This window comes from Myotis daubentonii, chromosome 10, assembly GCF_963259705.1.
Source record: "Myotis daubentonii chromosome 10, mMyoDau2.1, whole genome shotgun sequence".
Classification (NCBI taxonomy): domain Eukaryota; kingdom Metazoa; phylum Chordata; class Mammalia; order Chiroptera; family Vespertilionidae; genus Myotis; species Myotis daubentonii.
The window spans coordinates 44,007,323-44,031,702 of record NC_081849.1 but is presented as its reverse complement, the minus strand read 5'-3'; the positions used below and the strand labels follow the sequence as shown (position 1 = coordinate 44,031,702).

Below are 24,380 nucleotides of genomic sequence, written 5' to 3'. Positions count from 1 at the left end.
GTGGGTTTTTTTTTTCTTCTAAGTGCACGTGTGCATAGAATCAATCTGATGTAATCCAACGTGAGTTTAGGTACAGTCATCATTCAATGTTCCTTGTCATCAAGTATAATCACATGTCCTTTATACATAAAAATCAATCACACCTAAATGGGTGGAGAGTGTGTGGGTCCTTTATTTATTGTTGCCACAAATGAGTCATTTGTCTTGCTCTTTGGACTGGAAATCTCAGGTATATTCTTTCTTTGACTCAGGTCAATTAAGTTCATCAAGGTAGACTTCTTTTAGAGTATTGAACTTTTAATTCATACTCAGATTGGCTAAATAGAGGAGCTTGGAGAAACAGGGGAAATGAATTACTGGAGTAATCAGGGAAAGAAACACATAGGATTGATAACAAAAGAAGCATGGGAAGACCCTCTTGAAGAATTTGTTTTCCTTCTTAGAAGTAGGAAAAGTAGATGGAAAACATAATAGATATGTTGTACATTTATTGACAACACATTTACAGACATTAAAAAGGAAGAAATTTGAATTAATATTCATTTGTCCATGTTTAATGGGCTATAAGAGAAAGACAACTAATGAGTATACTAAAACACTGGTGAACCTTCCACATCTAATATCTAATATTTCAATGCACTGGGAGAAACTCACTGTTTATGGAATTTATATGGCAAATACTCTTTCACATTTAAGATTGAGTTGTTTGATAGATCTTTGCATATTAGATTTGCTTAAGGTAGAGTAGAAAGGTGTGTTTCAGAAAAGATTAATGGGTAGCAAATAGGTTCAAACAAAATAAGGCAACTAGCCTGTCAAGAGTATTCATAGAATTCCTATCACTGGAAAAGCACTGTACTAACTATTATACAAACAAATAAACAAAACACAATTTCTGCCTATCTGGGACAATAAAACTGTTACAAATAAAATAATCTACAATCTCCCTGAAGGCAGAATGTAATGTTTAAATCACCTATCACTAAAATTTAGCACAATATTTAGCATATAGCAAGCACTTAATAAATGTTTGTGGAACAAATATTGACTGAACTGAAGCCCAAATTTATGGAGAAATATCCCAATAAATACAGGTTTAAATAATTTAAAATATTTTAAGCAGCATACAATATATGTAAAATATTCTTAGAATAAAAAGCTTTTATATAATTTTATAAGTCAATCTGCTCATTCATTTTTCCATTTATTCATGTCACACATATTTATTGAGCATTTACTATGTGCCAGACACTGTTTCTAGCTTCTTTGAGCAAATAGCATGACATTTTAATAAAAACCTGAAAAAAAATGAGGAAATGAGCTATACTGCACAGCTAACTTAAGGAGAAGGAGTTTCCGTCAGAGAAAATGTGAAGTGCAAATGCCCTAAGCTGGGAACATGCTCCGATGTTCAAGGAACAGAAGGCCGATGACACCGGAACAGAATTAATAAGAAAAGAGTAATAGGAGATGAGGTCAGAGTTAAGAGGGGGTCAGATCATGTAGGAACTTGGGGGAAACCTTGGATTTACTCTGAGTAAGAGGGGAAAATGGTCGGATAGTGACAATTAGACTTGACACCATAGGGAGGGGAGGGTGGAGAGAAACTGTAAAGAAGGGTAAAGGTAGGAGCAGAAAGACCATCAAGTTAATCACATTTCCTTTATACATAAAAATCAATTGTTGATGTTATTTCAATATTCATGATGACAGAGGCTAGGGGAAGTGGCAATGAAGGCATACATGGCATTGCATGTGTTCATTTCCTCCACTGTAAAATGGGGTGAGAATAATAGTACTTACTTCACAGGGTTCTTGTGAGGATTAAATAAATTAATCTGTTGGGACAGTTTCTGGTATATGGCCATTGCTTAGTAAATGTTTTTTATTATTATTCCCACAGATATGTATAGGACAGACTGCAGCAGGAATGTGAATCTTGAGTATTGGGAGAGTACATACAAGTTTGTGAAAGGGCTACATGCTGGTGGAGGACAGGAAGATGCAGAATTATGGGGGTGCACACTTCAAAAAGGGAAAATAGCTGCTTGCATGAAAGTGTGTGTGAAGACTTGGAAAGGAACTGCTTGGGCTTCCCTAAGGAACTGCCAAGTGCAGCTGTGACGTGTTCCCAGAAGTGGTGGGCAGTAATGTGAGACTGGAGTCCGTCTTAAAGGTCAAGGACTGTGGCTTGGAAGTAGCTAGAACTGTCCATTAGTTTAGGTCCATCATATGTTATATCCATATTTTCATGACCATGGAGCAAAGAAACTAAAAAATACATATTAGAAAAACAGAGCCCTTTTGAAAACTCTGGTCTGTTCTGATCCTTAAACTATGTATGTCCTTGATAGAGATTTTTCACTTGAAGCTCAAGCATGTAGACATAGTATAAGCAGCATAATATTATACTTAAAAAAATATCTGCATTGTTTTAGGGAGGAATTAGGGCAGTTTACAAGTATACACATAATATAACAATATCTCAAACTAAAAGTGGGACAAGTAAAATAAAGATGGAAACAGAGCAGAGGCATAAATCAGATTAAAAATCCATGTGATGTCCTACAACAACTAATGCATAGCTACAACAAGACTGTGCACAAAGCCCTCAAGGGGGTGCACCAAGAGTGTCCACCTCAGGTAACTGGGGAGGCTGAGCCACTGGGCCCTACAGGACACCTAGCACACAAAGCCACTCTATCAACACAGGGAAGCAGCCAAAATGCGGAGACAAAGAAACAGGTCACAAATGGCAGAAACGGAGGAAAGCAAACGACTGGATGTAGAGTTCAAGGCCACGTTTATAAGGTTTTTCAAGAATTTTATGGAAACCGCCGATAAATTTAATGAGTCCCTCAATAAGTATAGTGAGACCATGGAGGACATGAAAAAGGACCAACTGGAAATTAAGCATACACTGAGACTGAAATAAAGAATAATTTACAGAGATCCAACAGCAGACAAGAGGATCCCAAGAATCAAGTCAAAGATTTGAAATACAAAGAAACAAAAAATACCCAACTGAAAAAGAAAAAAGAAAAGGGATTCCAAAAATATGAAGATAGTGTAAGGAGCCTCTGGGACAACTTCAAGTGTACCAACATCAGAATTATAGGGGTACCAGAAGAAGAGAGAGGGCAAGATATTGAAAACCTATTTGAAGAAATAATGACAGAAAACTTCCCCCACCTGATGAAAGAAATAGACTTACAAGTCCAGGAAGCACAGAGAACCCCAAACAAAAGGAATCCAAAGAGGACCACACCAAGACACATCATAATTAAAATGCCAAGAGCAAAAGACAAAGAGAGAATCTTAAAAGCAGCAAGAGAAAGACAGTCAGTTACCTACAAGGGAGTACCCATACGACTGTCAGCTGATTTCTCAACAGAAACCATGCAGGCCAGAAGAGAGTGGCAAGAAATATTCAAAGTGATGAATAGCAAGAACCTGCAACCAAGATTACTTTATCCAGCAAAGCTATCATTCAGAATAGAAGGTCAGATAAAGAGCTTCACGGATAAGAAAAAGCTAAAGGAGTTCATCACCACCAAACCAGCATTATATGAAATGCTGAAAGGTATTCTTTAAGAAGAGGAAGAAGAAAAAGGAACTCTTACCATTTGCCACAGCATGGATGGAACTGGAGAGCGGATAAATACCACATGATCTCACTCATTTGTGGAATATAATGAACAACATAAACTGATGAACAAGGACTGATCCAGAGACGGAGAGGCATTGATTGGACTGTCGGGCTTTGGAGGGAGGGTAGGGGAGGGTGGGGGCAAGGGGGAAAGATCAACCAAAGGACTTACATGCAGGCATATAGGCCTAACCAATGGACACGGACAACGGGGGGGGGGGGGGTAGAGGGTAACGTGGGGACAAGGACACATATGTAATATCTTAATCAATAAAAATATATTAAAAAAAAGAAGCAGAAACGGAAAAACAAATTATTTGAACTGAGGACATGGATAAGCTATAAATGTTACAGTGGTTGATCTAATTCCTCTCACTGCTTTATCTATTTATTCCTTTAGGTGAAAGATTGTAACACTGGAAACTTTCAAGGATGAAGTTCAAATGCCTGGTAGTTTGGGGTTTTTTATTGTAAATAATATTAGGAAAATTTTACCTCTGGTATGCAATAAAATATTTTCCATAAAGAAAAAAATCCATGTGATGAAGAGGAAAGCTATACCCATTTGCTCCAGGTGGGACCACAGGGTTGGTGGTAAGCCTGTAAGCAGTTGAACAGATGCTGCACACATGCATATCCAGTTAGAACAGAGAGAAAATCAGTGGCCTGTTAGAAAGTCTAATTAACAGTTTGTAAAGAAAGAAACCTGACTATATGACTAAAACAAAAACCAAGGCATGGAAAATTTCGAGTAAAGAATGGAAAGAAAATGATGGCTTTGAAGTATGGCCTTAAAAAAGCAGGGAAAATGCTCATACTATGCAGTTAAAAAAAAAAGAGTTTTATTTTAAACCTTTGCAGTGAGCTGAGAGGCAACAGGCAGAGAATGCACTATTTCTATCCTAAAATGTCCGTTTCAATGTACATATTAACATTTTTTTCCTATTTATGTCCTTCCCTTGATCTTCAAATAAAAGACAGATGAACAGATAACCACAGAAACTGTCAAACACACCGAAGAAAGTCTCTTGCAGAAAACGTCCCCTGGCTTATTTAAAGGTGCTGCTAGGAAGGAAAGTTTAACTTGTTTTAACTTCAAAATGGACCAGGTTGGAGATTGTTTTATTAACTATATTAGATGTGATGCCAAAGAAAGTTTCCCTTATCTACTTGAGACCTGGGGAGCCAAATTATGTCTCTCTCGAGAGGAGAGAGAGCGAGAAGAGAGAGTTTTCTGGACATGTAGAGACATAACTCTATGAACGTAAGCGCCCCCAATGATTCAGCTGGTAGGCGGTTCTCTACCGGCCCTTTGGCGGAGGGGCAACGGTAGCAAGGACATTCCTCCTGGAAATACAACCTGTTTCATAACTAGCGCAATCGGCAGTCAATCGAGCGGGGCGGGGAGCAGTCCTAACAGGTCTGGCTGATTGGCTGGGCAGGAGAGCCCCAGGGTGCTGGCTGCGCACGCCCAGCGGTTCACTCCCTTGGCCGCTGGAAGCCCGGGCGCAGTTGCGCTTGGGCTCCTCCTCACGCGCATCCGCCCGGGCTTTCCACTCAAATCGGCCTCTTTTCTAACAGAATTCACGTCTTGGTGGACAATCCGAGGAAAGCCCGAGGTAGGGGTGTGGGAAGTTGGGGGCTGGGTGGGGACAGGACGCAGAAAAGATGGGGCTCTCCAATTTCTTGAGTTGGTACCTGTTGGAGAAGCGCTTCGGAGGGGATGGAGGCGGTAATTCCAATTGGGAAGTCCATGGGGACCAAGTGGGGGTGAAACCTAGAGTCCCCCTGGGAGCTCCTGGAGCACCCCCAGCCCGAAGCTTTCGGCGCTAGCCACGCGTGCTGGACTCTAGTCCAGAGCGCGGAGAGCCGGCGCGGTGCCGATGGCGCGGCTCTGAGTCCGTGGCGGGTGGACCGGGGCGCATTGTCAGAGGCGGGAGGAACCGGGAGGGAGAGCCTCCTAGCCGGCGGGCAAAGTTCAGGTTGCGCCGCTGTCCTCCAGCTCTGCTCACGTGCGAAGGCCGGAAGCCGGGCGCGCACGCAAGCCCCCCGCGGCGCACATCACCCCGGGAGCGGCTGGGGCACTTCGGGGCGAGCGCACCGCTCTACGGCTCGCCGCCGGGCTCCGCGCGGGGCTGGTCTCACCTCCGCCTCCTGCGCATCACACTTGGTTCATCCGCTGTGGTTTCATCTCCTCAGGTCGCGATGGATCACGAAGAGGGCCGCAATGGCGGAGCAGGGGAAATCTTGAAAATGGACAAAAAAAGGTAGCCAGTTTGTTTCACTTTCGTATCTTCCATGGCCTGAGAGATTTGGGCTGTGTGTTTCTAGCCCCCGGCACTGAAATCAGTGAACAGGTGATGATGATTTTAATCTTAATCTAACGGAGCTAGCCATCGCTCTGTGGGAATTCACTGGCCGAGTTGAGCCCCGCGTTTGCAGTTTCCCCTTCGCCTCGGTGAGCTTCTTCCTGGCCCTTTGAGCTTTAGGACAAGGCTCACATCCTCTGCTGGTTTGATGACCTTCTGCTTTCCAAGCCTCAGGTCTCACCTGCTCCCTGGGCCATTCTCTTGCTTCTGGTAAAACAGTCAGAAGCTTTGCATTGTTGGCGGCATGGCGGGTGGGACAGAAGACCAAAACTACATTTAGGTGTGAGTGTTTTTAAAAGGGCAGTGAATATCTGACCCTAGTTAGAAATCGTGAAAAGAGAAGACTTGCAGTACCAAAGAACCGACTAGCGTGGTGTGAAAATATCCGAATGTATAAAGAATTGGCCACTCGGGGAAAGTAATTTAAGTAAATTCTGGTCGAAGTGCAGTGTCTACACAGGAAATGTTAAACTTCACACAGTGGGTTCATTGTTAGTAGAAAATCGTAAAATAAAACAAATTAATAAATATGTTATTAGAAACAGCTTTTTAGTGTAAGAGAAAAGAAATATAAATGTGGACATCAAGTAAGTTTTTTTTTTTTACTAGTAAATGTTAAACTTTAATTGGAAACTTCAATATGAACTCATGGTTTTTAATAGTTCAATTTCTTTCCAGTGAAAAGGACAATAGCAGTGAGGACACTGAGTGCCAGATGTTGGGTTCTAAATACCATACCTCACTCAAAGAACTGTGGACCCCAGAGAGAAATGGCTAATTCCAACCAGGTCTGGACAGGGAAAAAGAGGGCTTGGAGTATCATGTGCAATGCCAAAACAAGGGAGTGGAATTTAAGTTTTCAAAGGACAGGAGAATAGTAATTGAACTTGATTGTGAAATACTGGATATGATACAGGAGTTCTTAATAAAATTCTGAGAGGAGGAGGAAAGTTAGAAAAGGGTGAGAGAAGTAGAGAGAATAAAGGAACATTCTTTTTTTAAAAAATTATTTTTGTATTGATTTCAGAAAGGAAAGGAGAGGGAGAGAGAGATAGAAACATCAACGAAAAGAGAAAATTATTGATTGGCTGCCTCCCATGACCCCCACTGGGGATCAAGCCTGCAACCTGGGCATGTGCCCTTGACTGGAATCGAATCTGGGACCCTTCAGTCTGCAGGCTGACGCTTTATCCACTGAGCCAAACTGGCTAGGACAAAGGAACATTCTTTACAGAAAAACGCCAGTGGTCATGTTTGAACCTGCATTGTTATAATTGATTCAGGCAAGGATTGTAATGGATCCTAAACCACTAGTTGTACCTAAGAATTATGTGTTTTTCCAATGGGGAGATTTTGCAGTTAGTATTTTAACCCAGTGATCAGACTTGGCATCACTCATGGTGGAAATCAATGTATTAGTGACAAGACACCACCTAGGAAGTATGTTAGCAATCCAATCAAGCTTCTAGACTGATGTTGTCCAATAGGAATATAATGTGAGCCACACTTGTGACTATTAATTTCTAGTAGCAACATTCAGAAAAGTAAAAAGAAACAGGTGAAATTACTTTGAAAATATATTTTAAGGAGCCCAGTATATACAAAGTATTATCATTTCCACCTGTAATCAGAATTATTAATCAGATAGTTTACATTCTATTTTTCATACACCTTTTAATTGTGGGGGATATATTCCAAGCCCCCTGGTAGATGCCTGAAACCAAAGATAGTACCTAACCCTATATATACATTTGATCCTTGAAGAGCATAGGGTTGAGCTTCACAGGTCTACTTATACTCACTATTTTTTCTGTTGACCCATAGTTGACCAATGCAGTTCAAACTTGTGTTGTTCAAGAGTCAACTGGTGATTGTAACCCAAGTATGCAGAGGGTTGACTAAAGTTATATGTAGGTTCTGCACAGTCGGCACCCTTAACCCTCCTGAATTGTTTAAGGGTCAACGGTACCATATTTTTTCCTATGCATACATCCTATGATAAAGTTTAATTTATAAATTAGGCACAGTAAGAGATTAACAGCAATAACTAATAAAATAGAACAATTATAATAATACACTCTAATCAGAGTTATATGAATGGCTTTGGAGCCATTATTAAATAAAATAAGGGTAATTTGAGCATAAGCACTGCACTATCATGACAGTAGGCAGCTACTAAGAAACTAACAGGCACATGGCAATACAGCATGGGGACTCTAGACAAAGGGATGAGTCATATCTTCAGTGGATGGGTGCTAAATTTCACCCCTCTATTCACAGTGCACAATTTAGAACTTATAAATTCTCTATTTCTGGAATTTTCCATTTAATATTTTTGGAGAACAGTTGACCACAGGTAACTAAAACTGTGGAAAGTGAAACTACAGATATGGGAGCACTACTAAGTCTTCAAGTCTGCTATGATTTTATACTTATTGCACATCAACTTGAATTTAATTTGAAACGGGCATATCCAAGATGTGGGACATTCTATAAGATATCCGTTCATGTTCCTACAAAAAGTCAATGGGGTGAGGGGGAGGAGCAGAAGGATTTACAGATTTTAAGAAGAGACTAAAGAGACAAAACTACGATATATAATGTGTGGACCTTGATTACATTGGTTCCAAAAAAGGGAAAAGCTATAGAAAACTTGCTATTATTTTTTAGATGTGATAATGGTAGGAAAGCATGTGAAATGTCATGGTGTTTGCAACTTACTTTAAAATAGTTCAATAAAATATTAACAATGAGCCCTGGCCAGGTGACTCAGTTGCTTGGAGCATCATCCTGTGCACCATTCCCCATCAAGGCACATACCTAGGTTGTGGGTTCCATTCCCAGTGGTGCACATGTGGGAGGCAACCAATCGATGTATCTCTCTCTCTCTGTCCCCTTCTCCCTCTGCCTCTCCCTCCCTCTCTCTCTAAAATCAATGAAAACATATCCTTGGGTGAGGATTAAAAAAAATTAACAGTGATAGTATATATTTTCTTATATAAAGAAAATATGCTCAAAAAGTTAACAGTTGTTGAATTTAGGTGAACGTTATATGGGTAGTCATTACTATTTCAGTTTTTCTGCTTACTTAAAAAAATTTTTAAATAAAAAATTTTCATAAAAATAAAAAGGAAAAATATCCATAGAGTGGAAAGTATACATTTTTCTTTTGTTTTTAATTAAAAAACAAACAAACTTGGTACTTTAAAGAACTTATGACACAAACAGGGATATTGGAGTAAGAAATATTGAGGGTATGTGGAGGGAAATGGCAAAGAAATTGGTTCAAGCCAGCACATACCTTTATTTTATTACTAGAGGCCTGGTGCACTAAATTTGTGCACGGGGCAGGGGGGCGGTTTGTCCCTCAGCCCAGCCTGTGCCCTCTCACAGTCCAGGAGCCCTTGGGGAGCGAGCCTAAGCCAGCAGTCGGACATCCTTAGCACTGCTGTGGAGATGAGAGAGGCTCCCACCACCGCCACTGCATTCGCCAGCCATGAGCCCGGCTTCTGGCTGAGAGGCACTCCCCCTGTGGGAGCGCACTTACCATCAGGGGGCAGCTCCTGTGTTGAGCGTCTGCCCCCTGGTGGTCAGTGCGCATCATAGAGACCGGTCCTTCCGCTGTGGTCTATTTGCATATTACCCTTTTATTATATAGGATTGGTTCTTATTATGGCCTACAGACTTTTGTTTTTCAAACTAGATTTTCTTTAAGTTAAATTGTGCTCATCCTCATTGATATTAATCTGTTCTTAATAAAACTATATCTTTTTCCCCTAGTTTTATTGCGATATAGTTGACATACAGCACTGTATACATTTAAGATATACAGCATAATGGTTTGACTTACATATATTTTGAAATGATTACCATGATAAATTTAGTTAACATCCATCATCTCATACAGATACAATAAAAAGTAAAACTTTTTTTCCTTTTGAAGAGAATTCTTAGGTTCTCCTTTCTTAACAACTTTTCTATATATCATTGTTAACTACTAGTATAGTCATCATGTTGTACTTCTTCATCTTTTTTGTTGATACATCCCTGGTACTTCTTTATTTTGTTGTTGTTAATCCTTACATAAGGATATTTTTTCCATTTTATTTCTTTCTCCTTTCTTTTTTTTTTTTTTTTTTTTTTTTTTTGTAGAGAGCATGGAGAGAGGGAGGGGGCAGGGAGAGAGAGAGAGAGAGAGAGAGAGAGAGAGAGAGAGAGAGAGAGAGAAACACTCATGTGAGAAAGATACACTGATTGGTTGCCTCCTGCACATGCCCTGACCTGGGCTGGGGATAGAAGCTGCAACCCAGGTATGTGCCCTTGACTGCGCATCGAACCCATGATCCTTTAGTGCAGGGCTGATGCTCTAACCACTGATCAACACCAGGCATGGCTTTGGTACTTTATCTTATAACTGGAATTTTGTACCTTCCTCCTCAGTCCTCCTCCCTCCTCCCTGTAACCACAAATCTGATCTCTTTTTCTATGAGTTTGGGGTGGTTTTTTTTTTAAAACTATACAGTATATTCTCATATGTAATTATAAAGAAGCATATGTCTTTGTTAATAGGTTTAAAGCTTGGATGATCAATCGTACCCCTTGGAATATCTGTATTTATAAATATTCTTATTTACAATGAGGTTTAATGAACGACTTGCCTTTGGTCAGCCCTGTGTTTCAAGCTGATGGGTAAATGGGTAATCTAGTGGGGCGGAAAGTCATTGTGGAAGAGCATATCCTTGCAATGCAGTGACTCAGAGGGCTGAGGTTGCCCTGAATCTGTGGTGTTGAGAGGCTAGCCAGCCGTGGGCAAACTACAGCCCACAGGCCGGATCCAGCTGTTTGAAATGAATAAAACTAAAAAAAAAAAAAAAAAAAAAAAAGACCATACCCTTTTATGTAATGATGTTTACTTTGAATTTATATTAGTTCACACAAACACTCTATCCATGCTTTTGTTCCGGCCCTCCGGTCCAATTTAAGAACCCATTGTGGCCCTCGAGTCAAAAAGTTTGCCCACCCCTGGGCTAGACTTTTCAGTTGAAATCTTGGCTTTGCTCTAGCCCTGTGCCCTTGGATAAGCTAGTTAATTCCTCTCACCTGCAGTGTTCTTATCTCTAAAAGAACAGAAATGTGCCTGCCTCACAGAGATCAAAATTAAATGATTTTGGATGTTGAACACACAGTGAAATATACGGATAATGTGTTATAGACTTGTATGCTTGAAACCTATATAATTTTATTAACCAATGCCACCCAATAAATGTAATACAATTAAAAATTATTAAATGAGATTATGTATGGGAAGTGTTCACTTAGCTAGTGCTTCAGCACCATTATAACTTCTTCAAAGTAGCAGCAATATTAAGAAAAAAATAAGTAGAAAGCTTAGAGCTCAACTTCAATTATGTATGGCTATTTTTCTCCTCTCACCCTGGTCCCAGGGTTACTGAAACCATGCCTTTACTGGGCGTAGGGCGGGACCACATTTGAAGAGTTATGTTTGTGTATTTTGTGTGTTTATGTTCGTCTCACATCACTCCAAAGCCAAATATGGGATAAACTCTGGATTTTTTTTTTCGTTAGAAGTCTCTTCAGCTCTTTGGCCTTGCTTAGTGTAAAGAACAAAGACAAAGATGAATTAACTTTTTGAACTTGAAAATCTGTGTAAAACTAATATGGTCATTCTCTGAGATAGTCTTTCTTTTGTACATTTGAAAATATAGATGCGGGGGCTGGGGATGGTGGGTTTGCCTTCATGTCCTTGGTGGCAGTTATGTAGAGTGGAAAAGGGTTGCAGTTAGATTCATTTGAAATCTAGGCTCAAAATAATAATTGACTGTAGCTTTTCTAGGTTACATTTATTGCCATAAGGGTCCATTTAGGGCCCCAGACATCCTTTCAGAATTAGATTTGTTCATAGTGATTCAATTACTTTTCTTATGAGGTTATTTTATGCTCAGTATCTGACTGCCAATACCCTCCATTAGCAGAGAGAGCGATTAAGGTTAATATCTGGGTATTAGATGGAATATCTACTTCTAGAATTCTTAGATGATAATTCAGGAGATTACCCTGGGAGAGCATGAATAATTTTCTATTAGTAAAAACAGAAATCTCTCTTTTTTTCAGTAATTTTTCTAATTGCAAAAGTCGTGTGTCTCTGTATGCTTTTATCATAGAAAATTAGGAAATGCCAAAGGCACAAGGAATAAAATATATTGGTAAATATCTCAACACCCAGTGATAACCACACATATAGATTTCTAGGACACGTTAACATGTTTAAACTTCATAAATAGGATCAGACTATTAACCTGCTTTTTTACTGAATAATACAGTGGGGCCTTGACTTATGAGCGTCCCAACTAACGAGTTTTTCGAGATACGAGCCGTCTCTCGGCCGATTTTTTGCTTTGAGTTGCGAGCTAAAATTCGGGTTACGAGCCAGCTTCAGATACCCCATCGCTAGTTGGCGCAGCAAACATCACAGTGAACGCCACAACATCAGCCCAGCATCACGTGTCTCACTCATTCACTTTAAGATTTGACATACAAGTAATTTGAGTTACGAGCTCCATCACAGAACGAATTAAACTCGTAAGTCAAGGCCCCACTGTATATTGTAAGCAAGTTATAAACTCTATGTTAATTTGGTAATTTACAATTTTATATAATTTTAAAAGTTTTGTGTAATCCTATTGCTATGTTTTTCAGTAAAAAAAAAGAGAAGAAAGAAAAGAAACCAACTGTCAGTGTACTTACAATGGTGAGTTTTGAATTTATTCACTATTCAGAATACATAGGAATTGACTTCTCCTTACCTAGAGAAGAGATATTTTACCTCGTATGATTATTTCTGGGAAAGCATTTGAATGGAGAGGTAAACCAAATTGGTTTAATTTAGCTTATCTTCAGTGTAATGCCAATCATAACTTGCCATGTGAATTGAGCCTCAGTAGCCACCCTTTTTGTCCTAGATTTCATTATCCTCCTAGTTAGTTATGTCACCAGTGATCTGTTAATCTATGCCAAGCACTGGGCGAGATGCTTGCATAGATAACAGATCTCTCAGCCACGTGGATGAGACCAGCCACATAGGACACAAGGTTTCCTGTCTGATCAGAATCCTGGCAGTTTTGAGGTCAAAGTCCCCGGTAATCATATAATAAAAGTTTACAATGGATTATTTATTACTGTGACTTGGTACATGTAATCATTCTTCTGTGCTGAATAATTGGCAGTTCTAGAATGTGAAAACCTTAATTCTTTATCTCATTTTCTGGTTGCACAAAGGTTGCTCAGAAACTTTATTTTCATCAATTGGAAATAAGAGAGGGGTTTTATAGATGTGACTGGTTGATGGTCTCTCTCTCTACCTGAATTGAAATTAAATTCATTTTGAGACCAAAACATTTCTGTCTTTCATAGTTTAGTTTTTATTTTATTTGTAGCTTAAATTTTAGAACAAACCTTAGATTTTAGAAAATTTAACAGACTTAATACACAGAGGTAATACTACCAATACTATTCAAGGCACAAAAGAATAAAAATCTAGAATTTCAATGTGAGGTAATAACACATACTGCTCTATATGCCATGTATTGTTCTACACACTATATATATGACCTCAGTTTTTCCTTACATAGGTACCATTCCTTCAGTTAGATATTATTATTCTAATTTTACAGATGAAGAAGGCCACACACATTAACTTGTCCAACGATAAAGTATGGGGCCAGGATTCAGACCTGGGAAGTTCATGTTCTAAATCACAGTGCTCAGTATGGCATAGAAAGAATGTATTCTAAGCCTGTGCTAAAGTGCTGTACTACAAATATGGCTTTCCCTTGTGTCTTTTTCCTGAAGAGTTGACACTGTGAACTTAACTTATATGTAAAACCTATAAACACAAGGACCCATTAAGAAAGTTTAACAGTAAAATGCTGATGTTATTGGCATTGCATATTAATAACATTATCCGGTTAAGACAAAAACTTATGTGTGTCAGGGGGTTTCCAAGAACCCCAGGTTTGATGATTCACTAGAAGAACTCACAGGACTTGGCACGTAATTACACTCATGGGTAAGATTTATTGCAGCCGGATGCAAAGCAGAACCCGACATGGGACAAGGCACATAGAGGGACATCCAGGAGAAACCAGACACAAGCTCTCCCAGCGAGTCCCACTTCATTTCCCCAGCAATGAGCTGTGACAACACATGTGAAAGGCTATCAGAGGAACTCAAGACTCAGCATGCAATGTTTTTACTGGAGGGGGTGGGGGTGGGCGGGCTGACCCTGGGGGCAGAGCACGTACTGAAATTCCAAACTCCCAGAAGGAAGGCAGGTTTTCAGGATCCACCGCATTGTACAAATAGTTCCGGCCTCTTTATCAGCTAGGGTGGTCATAACCCTCCCCAAATCTAAGTTCTAGGCACCAGCTAAGGGCCAGCCTAAGTTCTAGGCAGCAGCTAAGGGCCAACCTTGTATGCAGGCCACTCTTAATAGCACATAGCTAGCAAGTTCAGTGCTTCCTCTCTGCCAGGCATCTGTTAAGCACTCCCTATATATTATTTAACTTCGTCCTCACAACAACTCGATGATACAGGCACTTGTGTTGTCCTTATGCTCCAGATGATGAAACAGACTCAGAAAAGTTAAGCAACACACTCAAAAGTCACAAAGCTAGTAAAGCAGCAAGCCTAGAATGTTGCCCACATCTGCGTAATCTAGAGCCAGTGCGTTTAACAACTTCATTTGTGATAGTTTATGGCGGGGGAAACTTTTATCTGCTTGGGATTGAAGAGTCCTTTGTTGATGCTGTTCTCTTCTGATCACCTGGTCATTTCTCAGTCATTGAAGACCACCTGGTTCATTATCTCCCTTTTTACCCCTGGTGCCCCTGCTATCTTGGGTGACCTTAATAGACTTATAGAGACCAACTCTTGTCCTTCACAGATGCAATAATCTTGTCCTCCCCTTCACCCCAGCCATCACTCATATACTCACATCCTGGATTTTGTTATTTGAAACGGTTCTATTTCCAAAGTGACCCATGGAAGCAGCCAGTTTGAATTAGCCAGCCATCTCCTCTCTTTGCAATCTGGTCACTGTTCTCTCTGGATCTTGTGCCCACTGACTCACCAGTTTCCCTCAGCCCCTCCCTATCTTCTTCCTCTTTCTTATCTAGCTTCAAGTAATGACTATTTCTTTAGTTATTCACTTGCCCAAACTATAAACTTCTTTTTACCTCTCTTTTATCATAGATAGCCCAGGCAAATGCAGACACCTGCTTTGGTGCTGGAGAAAAATCTCACAACAGGGTGTATCCAGCACAGACTGGGTACTGTTCTTCTGTTCTTTTCCCAGTGTCAAACCTGTACTCTTCCAATTTCCTACCACTTCCTCCCTGGCCCTCAAAACCGCCTCTCACTCTTGGTGGATAACCTCTTATTTCACAAACAAAATGGAAGCCACCTGACATAAGTTTCTCAGCTCTTCCAATCCACAGACACCTGGATCCGTTCCCTTTTCCTTCCCCCCTATTATAACAGGGAAGCATCTGGTCCTTAAAACTCACTACTCACTTGAACTTTGACTCCTATATAATTTGCCTTCTCAAGAACCTTATATTATTTAATATTCTTTCTTCTATGTATCTTCAATCTCTCCCTCTCAACTGGGTCTTTTCCATTGGCATTTACACATCAAGTGTCTAATTTTATTAGTGCCCCCCTCAATAGATTTTTTTTGTATTTTCATTGTTGACACTATTACAGATGTTCCCATTTTCCCCATCTTTGCCTGCCTTCACCCAGCCCCCTGTCCAACCCCTTCCCTCTGGCTATCACTACACTGTTGTTTGTGTCTATGGGTTATGAATATACTAGAGGCCCATTGCACGAAGATTCACGCAGTAGGCCTTCCTTCCCCTGGCTGCCGGCACCGGTTTTCCTCTAGCACCCAGGACCCAGGCCTTTGGTCCGGCCGCAGCGGAGCAAGGCTTGACTTCTCCACTCCAGCCGCAGCAGAGAAGCCAAGCCTCTTCAGTCTTCAGTCTTAAGTTGTCTTCAGTCTTCACTTGGGCCAGAGCCTTCAGTCTTCGCTCAGTGCCTATGTATGCAAATTAACCCACCATCTTTGTTGGGTTAATTTGCACACTCATCCTGATTGGCTGGTGGGTGTAGCAGAGTGATGACCAATTTACATATTTCTCTTTTATTAGTGTAGCTGTTTGGCTAATCCCTTCACTTTCTTTCATCCAATTTCCCCTCCACTTGCCCCTTTAATAGCAGTCAAGTGCTAGCAAGGCTGAGTTCCTTCTGCAGGCTCTAAGAGAGAATCTGTTTCCTTCCTTTTTTCATCTTCTAGAGCAATGGTTCTCAACCTTGGCTGCACATTAGAATCACCTGGGAATCTTTTTAAAATCCTGATTTCTGGGCCTCATCCTCTGGAAATTCTGTTTCTTTGTTATGGGGCCACAACATTAGTAACAAAGAAACAGAATTTCTGGAGGATGAATCCAGAAATCAGGATTTTAAAAAGATTCCCAGGTGATTCTAATGTACAGCCAAGGTTGAGAACCACTGTTCTAGAGGCTGCCTGTGTTCCTAAACTCGTGGCCCCTTCCTTGCATCACTCCAGCCTCTTATTTCAGTAATCATTCATTGCTCCTGATTTTTTTTAATTAAATCTTTATTGTTCAGATTATTACATTTGTTCCTCTTTTTTCCCCCCCATAACTCCCCTCCTCCCAGTTCCCGCCCCACCCTCCACCCTCACTCCCCACCCACTGTCCTCATCCATAGGTGCACGATTTTTGTCCAGTCTCTTCCCGAATCTCCCACACCCCTTTCCCCCCCAAGAATAGTCAGTCCATTTCCTTTCTATGTCTCTGATTCTATTATAATCACCAGTTCATTCTGTTCATCAGATTATTTATTCACTTGATTCTTAGATTCACTTGTTGATAGATGCATATTTGTTGTTCATAATTTGTATCTTTACCTTTTTCTTCCTCTTCCTCTTCTTAAAGGATACCTTTCAGCATTTCATATAATCCTGGTTTGGTGGTGATGAACTCCTTTAGCTTTTCCTTATCTGTGAAGCTCTTTATCTGGCCTTCAATTCTGAATGATAGCTTTGCTGGATAAAGTAATCTTGGTTGTAGGTTCTTGGTATTCATCACTTTGAATATTTCTTGCCATTCCCTTCTGGCCTGCAAAGTTTCTGTTGAGAAATCAGCTGACAGTCGTATGGGTATTCCCTTGTAGGTAACTGGATTTCTTTCTCTTGCTGCTTTTAAGATTCTCTCTTTGTCTTTTGCTCTTGGCATTTTAATTATGATGTGTCTTGGTGTGGTCCTCTTTGGATTCCTTTTGTTTGGGGTTCTCCGCGCTTCTTGGACCTGTAAGTCCATTTCTTTCACCAGGTGGGGGAAGTTTTCTGTCATTATTTCTTCAAATAGGTTTTCAATATCTTGCTCTCTCTCATCTTCTGGCACCCCTATAATTCTGATGTTGGTATGCTTGAAGCTGTCCCAGAGGCTCCTTACACTATCTTCGTATTTTTGGATTCTTTTTTCATTTTGCTTTTCCGGTTGGGTGTTTTTTGCTTCCTCGCATTTCAAATCATTGACTTGATTCTTGCGCTCCTCTGGTCTGCTGTCGGGAGTCTGTATAATATTCGTTATTTCAGTCCGTGTATGCTTAATTTCTAGTTGGTTCCCCAATATAACATCGAGGGTCTCATTAGTTTTCTTGTAGATCTCATTAAGTTTATCGGCAGCTTCTAAACAGTTATTGAGAGACCTTAAAAGTGTGGTTCTGAACTCTATATCTTCCATTGACAATTTTGTCCTGTTTCTTTGTCTCCGCATTTTGTTATGCTTCCTTGGTGCACCCCCTAGTGGTCTTTGTTCGCAGTCTTATAGTTAAACCTTGATTGTTGTAGCTAATACCAGGGAGGGTTTGACCTCCAGGCCAAGTGGCTATGAGAATCAGCTGTGTCAGCAGTGAGAGAACTTCTGTCCTCTAGGGAGGTGCTAATCTAGCCTTTGCCTGAGGCTATCCGGCAAATGCCTTTGTGCAGGGCTTGGGCGGGGCGGGTGGGTCGCACGGGATCAACAGGGTGGGCCGGAGAGAGCAGTTATGGCGACTCTCAGCCCTGTCCCAAGGGGCTCTGCCTCTCTGAGTCCCAGCACCCGCTGCAAAGCTCGGAGAGAAAGCTGCACTGGCTCTGACCGAAGCCAGACAGTCCCGCTTCTCCCGTTTGAGTCTGGGTCCCTAAAGACTCGCCCGGATCTGGAGCTCAGAGTCTGCGATTCCCTCCCGATTGAAAACACCAACCGCGCCCTCCGCCGCCAGCCCGCTCCACGCACTCCGCACCTCAGAATTTGACTTCAGCACTGCGCCTCCTCTGAGTGTCCGTATGCGTTTCTCTTTCCTCCTAATTGTAGGACTTCCACTCAGCCAGCGTTCCTGTGGTTCTGGGTGATGTCCGTTCCGTCTTTTAGTTTCACTTTTGAAGTAGTTGTTCAAAGCAGCAAACTCCGGCGTTAACCTATCCATTGCTCCTGATTTTGATGCATTTGGCTCCCTCTTACAAGGACCCTTGTGATTGCATTAGGCCCATTTGGATAATCCAGAATAACCTCCCTATTTCAAGATCCTTAACATCTACAAAGTCCCTTTTCCCATGTAAAGAAACCTATTCACAGGTTCCTGGGATGAGGATGTGGACATGTTTAGGGTGAACAGGGCATTATTCCACCTTCCACTCCTGGTCTAGACTTCATTTGCTCTCCTAACCACTCTCTTTACTGCTAGTCCCCCTCCTCCATTTCTGCTCGTCTGAAAACTTTCCTCCATAGTAGCCACATCACATCACCTCAGTTCCATCCGTAAGATGCTCTAGATGGGAAATTTAGAGTAGAACCCAAATTCCCTCCTGTGGCTATAAAAGGCTCTCCGTATGACCTCTGTCTCATCTCTGACTTCACTATGGACTCTTCTTCACTCTGCTCTTGCCACAGTAGTAATTCCATTTGGTCCTTGGGACATACCATCCCAGGACAAAGCTTTGCATTTGTTCTTCCTGCCTGGAAGGTTCTGCCTCCAGATTGTCACATGACTGATTATATCCTTCCTGTCACTGAGGTCTCAGCTCATATATTGCCTCCTCTGAGAGATGTCCCTGGTCAGCCAGTCTAAGCCAGTAGATCCTGCGTGTCACTGTGGTCCAGGCTCCATGAAGGCAGGGGTTTCGTATGTGTTCTTTGTTGATAACCAATCCTGTAGTTAGCTAACAAGGAACCTACAGTAGCAAACAATGGGAATAAGCTTCACTTTTTCTATCTGCTTTCTGGGTTGCCATTCACTACCTCCAAGAGCTGTTCTGCTATTTATTTCTCCACTTGTCAATTCAATACTTATTTCTATTTCTTGCTACTGTAAGTTCCTTGTTAGCTAACTACAGGATTGGTTTCTGTTTCTATGAAGAGTATATGGTAGTTCTAAAATTTTGCTTTTTGCTGCTGTGTTTTTTATCTTGATCTTGAGCTTTCTTTTGGTTTACATGACCTGCCCAGACCCAGTTTTTACTCAGTTTCCTCCCTACAAACCTGCTGACTAGCCCTAGGCAGTTTGGCTCAGTAGATAGAGCGTTGGCCTGCAGACTGAAGGGTCCCAGGTTCGATTCTGGCCAAGGACATGTGCCCGGGTTGCGGGCTTGATCCCCAGTTGGGGGAGTGCAGGAGGCAGCCAATCAATGATTCTCTTTCATCATTAATGTTTCTATCTCTCTCTCCCTCTCCCTTCCTCTCTGAAATCAATTTAAAAAAAACACCTGCTGACTATATCTATATCTTGCATCCACAGAAGGAGCACCTGCCACAAACAGCCACAGCTGGCATCCTCCTGTTTCTTTGTTTTCTTCTATTTGGTTTTCTTTTGGTCCTTAACTAGTTCTTTGAATTATACAGGTGAAATATTGTTTCCCAAGTGGGCCTTTCAAAGAGCCTCAATACCATTTCCCTTACCGCACCCTCTTTCTGTCGCTTTTTAGATCCAGAGAAGTCTTTCTTTTCTTCTTGTGACTGGCCTGCAGTAAAAGAGGTTTTGCAGGTCTACACTTGGCAGTCATTATGACCACCATCTGTCTTCTCAGGAAATCTGTTCTTTAACAAGCATCCATCTTAATTCATCATTTTCCTCTTCCTTCTCACTATAGAGGCCTAATTACATTAAAATCATTTTACATTTATGCCAATGCTACTATGCAGCAGATCTGTGACCCAAGCCACTTTCTTAGAGCAATAAAACGAGTGCTCAATGGGGTTTGCTCAATGGGGTCCTCCTAGGAGCCTCTGGCAATCCAGATTTTTCTTGACTAAAAACTTTTAAGTTAAAAAATGGCTTCTGTTCTTGGAAATCAGAGCAACATATACTATTACTGTACCATTAAAGATTTTACAACTCCCAAGAGGAATGTCTTATCCCTCTCATCAAACCTCATGCATAAGAAAAGGAGACATAATGAATTCAATATGAAGAAGTAGGTCAGAGCTCAGTAGAGGAATCAAATGCCCTTTTTTGTCGCTGTTGTTGTTAATCCTCACCTGAGGATACTTTTTCCATTGATTTTTAGAGAGAATGGAAGGGAGGAAGAGAAGGGGAGGGAAAAGAGAGAGAGAGAGAGAAAGAGAGAGAGAGAGAGAAGGAAACATCAGTGTGAGAAACATTGATTGGTTGCCTCCCGCATGTGCCCAGGTATATGCCCTTGACTGGGAACTGAACCCTTGACCCTTTGGTGTGTGGGAGACATTTTAACTACTGAGCATACCAGTCAGGGCGCAAACACCCATTTCTAATTAGGCTATTGCAATAGTTTGGCTTGGACCAGGGTGGTAGTATAAAAAATGTTTGGGTTTGGGGTATGTATTAAAAGTAAAGCAAACCATCCGTGAAACTGAGCTAATTGTTCCTATTCTCTTTGTTTTTAGTTTCGCTATTCAAACTGGCTTGATAGATTGTATATGCTGCTGGGGACTCTGGCCGCCATCATCCACGGTGCTGGACTCCCCCTCATGATGCTGATTTTTGGAAACATGACAGATAGCTTTGCAGATGCAGGAAAGCATCAGAACATAATTTCACCAAACACAACTTCTACAAATATGACTAATCAAAGTAAGTATTATTTGTGGTTCTGGTTTTATTGGAAGCTTAGGAAAAAACAATGACTTAGAGTGATATTACTACATATGCACTAGTGTGTTTAGTGCGGTGCGAGGTGGAGGGATCTAAGCTATAGTTCATATTTGTAATGAGTTTGATAAGAGAATATTTGTGGGCATTAGAATGCACAGTGGAAGTGCTGGCAGAGGCATATAAAAAAAGAGAGGTCTATGAAATCAGAAATGTGTCAAGAAGTTTCAGGAAGAGGTATAGGAACCTAATCTTGACCTTGAATGATAATTAGGAGCCAGTAAAACTCTCTGACATATTGGGTATGGGTGTAACAGACAGGAGTCCAAGATGGTTCTAAAGTTTATGGCCTGAAAAACTGGATTGGACTCTTCGGAAACAGATTCTAAAATGAAAAAATGGGTCCGAGAGAAGGTGTGTGTGTGTGTGTGTGTGTGTGTGTATGTGTGTATGTGTGTGCGCGCGCGCGTGTGTGTGCACTAGAACTGGGGAAATAATCGCTTGTTTGTATACAAATGGAAATGATCCAAAAGCGGAGAAGGTGATGCCTTAAGAGAGGGAAGAGATCTGCTTGCTTTAGCGATATCCATGAGAAAGGATGGGATATAATGCTCACGAAGAGCTATTTGCTTAAGGTAGGAGCACAGTTAGTTCATCTATAATAACAGATGGGAAGAGAGAGTGTTTGAGTACCAATGCCCAAAGGTGGGTAGATGGGGAGGTGAGAATTTGTGAACATTTTCTTTTGATTACTTCACTTTGCTCAGTGAAGTAGGAAGCAAGACATTTGGCTAATTACGGAGATCTAAGACAATCCTCTAGGACTGATTTTCAGCCCGTGTGCCACAGGAAGTTTTAAAACATGTAGTACCTGACTATTTAGTCAGGGACACTGACCTCTTTTTCCTTAGACTGTCAAATAAAAACAAAAAATAACAACAGCCAACACAACAATAGCCATCTGGTATAAATACCCTGTCTTGAACCATAAATATATAGGTCATATAATAGAGTTGCACCTTATTGATCATGGTCCATAAGATTGCATCTGATAGATTAATTCTTGATACCAAAAATCCTTATATGGGAAAGTGAATGGACTGTTGGAGTCCTTTGGGTGTCAACAGATACACTCCCTCATACTTGATTACGGAAGGGCTGTTTGATCACTCTGAGCTTCCACGTCAACTTTGGTCACGCATAGATTGATTTAAACCAGTGATGGCGAACCTGTGACACATGAACTCATTTTTTGGTTGATTTTTCTTTATTAAATGGCATTTAAATATATAAAATAAATATCAAAAATATAAGTCTTTGTTTTACTATGGTTGCAAATATCAAAAGAATTCTATATGTGACATGGCACCAGAGTTAAGTTAGGGTTTTTCAAAATGCTGACACGCCGAGCTCAAAAGGTTCGCCATCACTGATTTAAACTAAGCTACCCAAAGACTTAGTTTAAAACCTGTGTGCACTCAGGTGGTAGAAATGTTGAAAATGCCTGTTTGGAAAAACACTTGCGAATACAGTGATGCCCTGTAGCTTTTACAATGACCCTGCCACCTTCCCATCTTTAAGTCTCTGATGAGAGCCATGAATCCTTTCCCCAGAAGCAAGCACATGAATATTCGTAACATTTTGGGGTATTTAAGGAATTTTTATACCTGTCTGGTGATCTCGAGAACCCCTTCTTTGTGATCCTGAAGAGCACATTGTTTATCCTAAGGCAGGACTACTTCAATTCTGTGAATGCAGGTAATGAGTTAGGTCAGGCAATGTTACTGTATGTTTGAGCTATGTAAAATCCTTATGCATTTATTACATCCCTTTGTGGAATTCAAAGGAAGGTAACAAAAGGTTTGTGCCACCTTTGAATTGACACCTTACCACTCACCAAAAGGGGAGAGGGGATAGCATCAAACATTTTGGTGCTGGACCTAGAGATGAGGGCAAATGAATTCTCTGATGCTTCTGGAGGGAGAGCCAGGCTACGGGGCCTCCAGATACTCTCAGACCGTTTTTCTTCTTGACGTCCCCCAGGTGTAGAACCTCATAACTTTGCCCTGGGGGTAGACTAGGTACCGGAGTCTCCTTGTTGGACAAGAAGTATTCCTTCCTTAAGGAGATTTGGATTTGCTAAGGCTCATGAAAGTCTGAGTGTTTAAGCTAAACAGAGGGTTTAACTAGACAGCGCTAACATCTTTCTGAGAGCAGATCTTTCTCTGCCGTGCACTGGATCCCTCCTTAGCTCTCTCTCTTGATACCTCACCCTGGTGGTCAGACACCGGCCTTTTTCCTGCTCTTTTCATTGTAGACCTGATTTCCTGATACCCGACTCCCAACGCTCTCCATCTTGTTGCCACATTTGCCTTTGCCTTGAAGTCTCTGATGAATTGAGCCTAGGGAACTCCACTGTGTGAGCAAAGGTGAACCGCTGCTGAATTTCAGTAGGATTCGCGTCTTCCTCCGGACTGTCCACTGTCTGGAAGTGAGCCCAGATAGAGGTGATTTTGACTTTAGGCATTTTGCATTGAAGGTGACAGGTTGGAAACAAGTGTAAATGACATTCAGGCCGTTGAAGAAATGAGACTGAATCTTGGTATAAAGAGTAGGACTAGAGATTTGGCAATATTTGAGTTGAAGGGATATTAAATCTCCTGTGATAGGATATGGAGAAAAGTAGAAGGAATTCGAGCCTTAAGCCTTGAGGAAAAACTCAGCTAACAATAACTAAAGCTAACATTTACTGAGCATTAAATATGGACTGAGCACTGTTCGTAGTGTTTTACATGTATTAACTCCTTTATTCATTTCATGAAATGAGGTTGAGACTACTACCTATACTTTACAGATGAGGACATGGGGCCCAGAGGGTTGAGTACACTTAAAGTGTCTGAGGTCGTAGAGTTAGCAATTTCAGTATTTGAACCCATGCAGACTGGCCCCGAGTCTATACATTGAAGGAAATAGAGCAGTGGTTCTCAACCTTCCTAATGCTGCGACCCTTTAATACAGTTCCTCATGTGGTGGTGACCCCCAACCCTAAAATTATTTTTGTTGCTACTTCATAACTGTAATTTTGCTACTGTAATGAATCGTAATGTAAATATCTGATATGCAGGATGTATTTTCATTGTTACAGATTGAAC

The 24,380-nt window shown here is 41.1% G+C and overlaps 1 protein-coding gene across 2 annotated transcripts in view; it reads left to right on the top strand.

The window, feature by feature from the left end:
- The first annotated feature begins 5,116 nt into the window (after nucleotides 1-5,116).
- ABCB1 (ATP binding cassette subfamily B member 1) overlaps nucleotides 5,117-24,380 on the top strand; it is an 80,124-nt gene continuing 60,860 nt past the window's right edge. Inside the window, exons 1-4 of one of the 2 annotated variants that reach the window (XM_059712205.1) lie at nucleotides 5,117-5,268; nucleotides 5,849-5,916; nucleotides 12,736-12,787; nucleotides 21,024-21,210. In XM_059712205.1, the coding sequence (XP_059568188.1) occupies nucleotides 5,855-5,916; nucleotides 12,736-12,787; nucleotides 21,024-21,210 (301 nt within the window). In that variant the 5' untranslated portion in view covers nucleotides 5,117-5,268; nucleotides 5,849-5,854. Of the gene's footprint in view, nucleotides 5,269-5,846; nucleotides 5,917-12,733; nucleotides 12,788-21,023; nucleotides 21,211-24,380 lie in introns of those variants that run through there. The other variant, XM_059712206.1, reaches the window with a different exon arrangement.